This window comes from Coregonus clupeaformis, unplaced genomic scaffold, assembly GCF_020615455.1.
Source record: "Coregonus clupeaformis isolate EN_2021a unplaced genomic scaffold, ASM2061545v1 scaf0004, whole genome shotgun sequence".
In the NCBI taxonomy this organism is placed as follows: Eukaryota; Metazoa; Chordata; class Actinopteri; order Salmoniformes; family Salmonidae; genus Coregonus; species Coregonus clupeaformis.
Genome location: NW_025533459.1, coordinates 1470001 through 1477500, shown reverse-complemented (window position 1 = coordinate 1477500; position 7500 = coordinate 1470001). Strand labels below are relative to the sequence as shown.

Genomic DNA, 7500 nt, shown 5'->3' with positions numbered 1-7500 from the left:
ACACACACACAGGCTCACACACACACAGGCTCACACACACACAGGCTCACACACACACACAGGCTCACACACACACACAGGCTCACACACACACACGGGCTCACACACACACACGGGCTCACACACACACACGGGCTCACACACGCACACACGGGCTCACACACACACAGGCTCACACACGCTCACACACACACACACACAGGCTCACACACACACACACAGGCTCACACACACACACACACTCACACACACGCTCACACACACGCTCACACACACACGCTCACACACACACGCTCACACACACACGCTCACACACACACGCTCACACACACACACACACGCTCACACACACACGCTCTAAAATGTGCAGTTTTGTCACAACACAATGACACAGATGTCTCAAGTTGAGGGAACATGCAATTGGCATGCTGACTGCAGGAATGTCCACCAGAGCTGTTGCCAGATACAGTGAGGGAAAAAAGTATTTGATCCCCTGCTGATTTTGTACGTTTGCCCACTGACAAAGACATGGTCAGTCTATAATTTTAATGGTAGGTTTATTTGAACAGTGAGAGACAGAATAACAACAACAAAATCCAGAAAAACGCATGTTATAAATTGATTTGCATTTTAAAGAGGGAAATAAGTATTTGACCCCCTCTCAATCAGAAAGATTTCTGGCTCCCAGGTGTCTTTTATACAGGTAACGAGCTGAGATTAGGAGCACACTCTTAAAGGGAGTGCTCCTAATCTCAGCTTGTTACCTGTATAAAAGACACCTGTCCACAGAAGCAATCAATCAATCAGATTCCAAACTCTCCACCATGGCCAAGACCAAAGAGCTCTCCAAGGACGTCAGGGACAAGATTGTAGACCTACACAAGACTGGAATGGGCTACAAGACCATTGTAATTCACTGTAATTGAATGTTCATTTCTCTACCATAAGCCATTTAAGTGAAGGAGAGACTGAAATAGTGCAGACAGAGTAGAGTCCACTGTGTACTCACCCTGATCATGAGCACGGCCTTGCGGATGTCACGGACTCCGTCGTAGATCAGACGGGAGGCGTCGATGAACTCGTTCTCATCAACGGGGAGGGTGGGGTTTGCACTCAGAGCCTCTACCGCTGCCTCCACCTGCTCTGTGAACCTAGGCATGACTGGAGGAGGTGGGAGAACCAAGGGGTGGGATGTCAAATGTGTAATGCTGTATCTATTGTACACAGTAAATAAGCGTGAAAACAGCAGAAAACCCCATGCTACAGAATGACAGGTCTGACTCCGTGTAGTCCGAAACCATACTGTAGCTAACATGCAACCCAGCCCGTCACTAACAACAGGCTACCCAGCCCCTAGCCAACAGGCTCCCCAGCCCCTAGCCAACAGGCTCCCCAGCCCCTAGCCAACAGGCTCCCCAGCCCCTAGCCAACAGGCTCCCCAGCCCCTAGCCAACAGGCTCCCCAGCCCCTTGCCAACAGGCTACCCAGCCCCTAGCCAACAGGCTACCCAGCCCCTAGCCAACAGGCTACCCAGCCCCTAGCCAACAGGCTACCCTGCCCCTAGCCAACAGGCTACCCAGCCCCTAGCCAACAGGCTACCCAGCCCCTAGCCAACAGGCTACCCAGCCCCTAGCCAACAGGCTACCCAGCCCATAGCTAAGATGATACCCAGCCCATAGCTAAGATGATACCCAGCCCCTAGCTAAGATGCTACCCAGCCCATAGCTAAGATGCTACCCAGCCCCTAGCCAACAGGCTACCCAGCCCCTAGCCAACAGGCTACCCAGCCCATAGCTAAGATGATACCCAGCCCCTAGCTAAGATGCTACCCAGCCCCTAGCTAAGATGCTACCCAGCCCATAGCTAAGATGCTACCCAGCCCATAGCTAAGATGCTACCCAGCCCATAGCTAAGATGCTCCCCGGCCCCTAGCTAAGAGGCTCTCCAGCCCCTAGCTAAGATGCTCCCCAGCCCCTAGCTAAGATGCTCCCCGGCCCCAAGCTAAGATGCTCCCCGGCCCCTAGCTAAGATGCTCCCCGGCCCCAAGCTAAGATGCTCCCCGGCCCCTAGCTAAGATGCTCCCCGGCCCCTAGCTAAGATGCTCCCCGGCCCCTAGCTAAGATGCTCCCCGGCCCCTAGCTAAGATGCTCCCCGGCCCCTAGCTAAGATGCTCCCCGGCCCCTAGCTAAGATGCTCCCCGGCCCCTAGCTAAGATGCTCCCCGGCCCCTAGCTAAGATGCTCCCCGGCCCCTAGCTAAGATGCTCCCCGGCCCCTAGCTAAGATGCTCCCAGGCCCCAAGCTAAGATGCTAACCAGCCCATAGCTCCATAGCCAAGTGATCATAAAGACCAAAAGCAGGCTCAGACAGCTGAGCTGAGACGAATACCCATCGTCTCCAGCTCAGTGTGTGGGTGTGAGCAGCAGCACCAACATAGAACATGACCGAATCCACAATATGGAGTCCACTCTTGTTTTTGTTGTTTTAAGTAGTGCACTATATAGGACATAGGGAGCCATTTGGGACTCATCCCAAGTGTGCAGGGAGCTTATTTGGAGCTGTGGTGCCTCAGTTCCCAGTCCCCCTCTAATCCTCCATTTGATACAGACCCCAAGGTGACAGGACCATCAAAGGGTGCTATGACATAGACCAATACACACACTCAAACACACATAGATAGTCACTCACACAGTCACAAGAGGCCTCAACATTTGCAATGAATATCAATGAGCACCTTTATAAAGATCACAACTAGCTAAACTCTGCCTCCCCAATAAAGAAACAAAGATTGTTGGTTTTAATCCTGAAAAACAAACCTGACTGGCCTTTGAATAGTTAATGAAGGCCTAGCTAGCTGATTACAGAAAGCTTTCATGGAGGAGAATGTTTGAGAGAGGAGGGATCAGGGGAGGGAGGGGGGTTGGGCAAGGTAAGGAGAGGAGAGAAATAGAGAGAGCAGGGGGTGTGTTGTGTGATTGAGAAACTCAACCCAGCAGTCAATCTATAAAAGTATTAGGTGGTTGGTTTAGCCTGATCCCTCTCGCACCATCTATGATACCTGTACCACTGGTAAGAGAGAGGTAAAGACAACCAACAGAGAAAGCAAAAGACAATGACGGACGGTGAGAGAATATCATATAAATACAGTACCAGTCAAAAGTTTGGGCACACCTACTCATTCATATTTTTACTATTTTCTACATTGTAGAATAATAGTGAAGAAATCAAAACTATGAAATAACACATATGGAATCATGTAGTAACCAAAAAAGCGTTAAACAAATGAAAATATATTTGAGATTCTTCAAAGTAGCCACCCTTTTGCCTTAATGACAGCTTTGCACACGCTTGGCATTCTCTCAACCAGCTTCATGAGGTAGTCACCTGGAATGCATTTCAATTAACAGGTGTGCCTTCTTAAAAGTTAATTTGTGGAATTTATTTCATTCTAAATGTGTTTGAGCCAATCAGTTGTGTTGTGACAAGGTAGGGGAGATATAGTACTGGTTTCTTTAGTAGTGGTTAATTTGCAGCAATTCGACCATGAAAGCCTGATTCACACAGTCCCCTCTGAGCAGTTGATGTTGAGATGTGTCTGTGACTAGAACTCTGTGAAGCAATATTTTGGGCTGCAATTTCTGAGGCTGGTAACTCTAATGAACTTATCCTCTGCAGCAGAGGTAACTCTGGGTCTTCCATTCCTGTGGCGGTCCTCATGAGAGCCAGTTTCATTATAACGCTTGATGGTTTTTGCGACTGCACTTGAAGAAACAGGCACACCTGTTAATTGAAATGCATTCCAGGTGACTACCTCATGAAGCTGGTTCAGAGAATGCCAAGAGTTTGCAAAGCTGTCATCAAGGCAAAGGGTGGCTATTTGAAGAATCTCAAATATGAAATATATTTGTTTAACTATTTTTTGGTTACTACATGATTCCATGTGTGTTATTTCATAGTTTTGATGTCTTCACTATTATTCTACAATGTAAAAAACTGTACAAATAAAGAAAAACCCTTGAATGAGTAGGTGTGTCCAAACTTTTGACTGGTAGTGTATTAGATGGAGAGAATAAGAAAATACAAGAGATATGCCGGACTATCTGTTACCTGTGTCGGTCACTAGCAGAGAGAGAAGAAGAGGAGATAGAAAGAAAATGTGATCAGAGAAAGAGAGAGAGAGATGTTACCTGTGTTAGTGAGTAGCTTGGTGGCCTCCAGAACTTTCTCTGTGTAGACTCCAGGTTCATAGTTGTCCATCTCACATGTGACCACATGGACCACTCTGGCAGCGCGGCCCCGGATGGCCCCGGCCGTACGGTCCAGCCCGTCCACATCCTTCTCCTGCAGTGCTATCACACACTTGTTCACGTCCTCCAGAATGTGGTTCTCTGGAAGGGAAGATACAAAAATCAACCAATGTTTATTCATATAGAGCCTATTATTAAAAAACTGGGTTCTGAATCTCAACTCCTACAGAACAAGCAGAAGCATCAGAAAGTGTCATGGTTAAAACTCACTCCATAGGTAGCGGACAATCCTACTGAAACTCTAAAGTGTTTGTTTGGGGGGGGACAGTCTGCCAGACGAGCTACAAGAATCCTGCTTTCTCCCTCTTTATGCGAGACAAGATGAGAGGTAATTTTTTTTCTTTTTTTTACTTGGTTACCTACACACTCCCGGTGACATGGACCTGTGAGACAGGCAGCGTCTGCGGTAACAGAGTGATGTTTAAAAGAGAGAAATCTTCATCCTTCATGGCGGATGTGTTAGCATCGTCCCTGGATTAACACGGGGGGGACAAATGGCTACTCCCTATTAACGGAAGAGCCGTCCTCTCATCCTATCAGCTTGCTTATGTCTCTCTGTGTAAAGCAACCAGCCAGTCTGAGTGGGCGTCCCAAATGGAACCCTATTCCCTATATAGTGCACTACCCACCATATGGCCCCAATGTGGGAACCATTTGGGCCTCGTCAGTGTGTCCCCGGTTTGGAGGTGAGAGGAGTCACCGTGTGTAGTGCATAATGAGGCCTGTTTAAGGCCCAGCTATCTCAATGCTTCGCCACATTTTACATTTACATTTTAGTCATTTAGCAGACGCTCTTATCCAGAGCGACATACATGAGCAATTAGGGTTAAGTGCCTTGCTTAAGGGCACCGACAGATTTTACACCTAGTCGGCTCGGGTATTAGAACCAGCGACCTTTCGGTTACTGGCACAACGCTCTTAACCACTAAGTTACCTGTCACCACAACCTGACAAGACTAGCAGTTTGTTCCATAGTCTTTACATACATCAGGGCTCCACGCTGACCTATTTTACAAGGAGCACGTGCGTGCCTAAGTTGAAAAATGTAGGCTCACACAAAGACAGTTAGGAGCACAATGAAAAATATATTTTAGATATTAACGCTAGAATCCTTATTTTTTTCTAGGCGCACTGGTGCTTCTAAATACAAATTCTGGGTCGCACAGCAAAATATTTAGTTGCACATAAGTAAAATGGTCGCACTGTAGAGCTCTGTACATGACTGTAGAGCTCTGTCCCCCTCAGGAGACTAAAAAGATTTGGCATGGGTCCTCAGATCCTCAAAAAATTCTACAGCTGCACCATCGAGAGCATCCTGACTGGTTGCATCACCGCCTGGTATGGCAACTGCTTGGCCTCCGACCGCAAGGCACTACAGAGGGTAGTGCGTACGGCCCAGTACATCACTGGGGACAAGCTTCCTGCCATCCAGGACCTCTATACCAGGCGGTGTCAGTGGAAGGCCCTCAAAATTGTCAAAGACTCCAGCCACCCTAGTCATAGACTGTTCTCTCTGCTACCGCACGGCAAGCGGTACCGGAGTGCCAAGTCTAGGTCCAAAAGACTTCTCAACAGCTTCTACCCCCAAGCCATAAGACTCCTGAACAGCTGATCAAATGGCTACCCGGACTATTTGCACTGCCCCCCCACCCCATCCTTTTTACGCTGCTGCTACTCTGTTAAGTATTTATGCATAGTCACTTTAACTCTACCCACATGTACATATTACCTCAACTACCTCAACTAGCCGGTGCCCCCGCACATTGACTCTGCAACGGTACCCCCCTGTATATATAGCCTCCCTACTGTCACTTTATTTTACTTCTGCTCTTTTTTTCTCAACACTTTTTTTGTTGTTGTTTTATTCTTACTTTTTTTGTTTAAAATAAATGCACTGTTGGTTAAGGGCTGTAAGTAAGCATTTCACTGTAATGTCTGCACCTGTTGTATTCGGCGCATGTGACCAATAAAATTTGATTTGATTTGATTTGACAGGATGTCAATTATCTCAGCTCAGCACCCAGCAGTCCCAAATAGCACCCCTTTCGCTACATAGTGAACTACTTTTGACCAGAGCGGTTTGAGCTTCTCCCGAGGGGCTCTGGTCAAAAGTATTGCACTATATAGGGAATAGGGTGCTATTTGGGAAGCATCCTCTGTGCTCCTGTCTGGCTGAGGCAGGAAGCCAAATCAGGCGGCTGTGTTACATTAGAGAAGACTAATAGCGCTCTTCTCCACAGCTCAGTCTATGCTTAACACGACTCAACACTAAAGGAGCAAATATATCTAAACAGTGTCTACCATCTACAGACATGAGGCTAATTAACACTCTTCTTTCCTTCCTCACCAGGGGTGTATTCACTAGGAACCCTTCCTTCCTCACCAGGGGTGTATTCACTAGGAACCAATTGGAAGCTAACGGGAGGCACTACCAGAACTTGTCCAGTAACAAATGATTGTTTGATTGCAAAACGTTTTGCTATGGTGTCCAAGTAAGACTCTTAGAACACTATAAAATCTGAATTTCTTTGCCTGATTCCGTTTTTTCCCCCAAATTGGGAAAAAAAATATGTTTTGTCCATATTGTTTTTCTAGGTTTCCGTTTTCCCGTTTTGTTTTTCTCCAGGTTTTCGCTCTCAAATCACCCTTTATAAATAGAACAACTCAAGTGGAAGTTCTAAGTCCACAACAACGCTTTAACCATTATCAGGAGACCCCTGTTGAGGTCTGGGAAAATCTTTTGGAAATGTAATTGCATTGTGCACCTAGCAATAGGTTGTTGTTTAGCTGTGTTTTTGTAGCACATGTTGGTAGAGTTTTGGGAAACAAATACCAACTGGATTGATGAAAATAATCATGATATGATTTTGCCAGCTAAGTATAGGCCACTTTGTAGTTCATTAACTGAGAAGGTTTTTGGGAAAACCTTTGCATTTACCAGAAGACTGTTTTCATTAGCACATGCAAATGAGATTAACCCTGAAAAGAAAGCTCCGCCCGCTCCCCCTTACCGGACACACAGAGGAAGTCGTCGATGCTGGTGATGTCATCGACGGCATCAGTAAGGACGCGGACCTGTTTCTCCCAGGAGTCTTTGAAGAGGTCCATGTTGTCCTGAGCAACCTTACTGTTGGGCTTCGCAGCTAGCGCCAGAGCTGCATTAATCACCTGTTACACCAATTACTACAGCATTAG

At 47.0% G+C, this 7500-nt stretch overlaps 1 protein-coding gene across 4 annotated transcripts in view; it reads right to left on the bottom strand.

Moving 5' to 3' along the window:
- The window catches only part of LOC121538402 (catenin alpha-1), a 245773-nt gene that overhangs the window by 87601 nt on the left and 150672 nt on the right, over nucleotides 1–7500 (bottom strand). For all 4 annotated transcript variants that reach the window (XM_045212270.1, XM_045212269.1, XM_045212271.1 and 1 more), the window contains 3 exons: nucleotides 7317–7473; nucleotides 4186–4386; nucleotides 1010–1161 (listed from right to left, as the gene is read on the bottom strand). In XM_045212270.1, the coding sequence (XP_045068205.1) occupies nucleotides 1010–1161; nucleotides 4186–4386; nucleotides 7317–7473 (510 nt within the window). The remainder of the gene's footprint in view (nucleotides 1–1009; nucleotides 1162–4185; nucleotides 4387–7316; nucleotides 7474–7500) is intronic.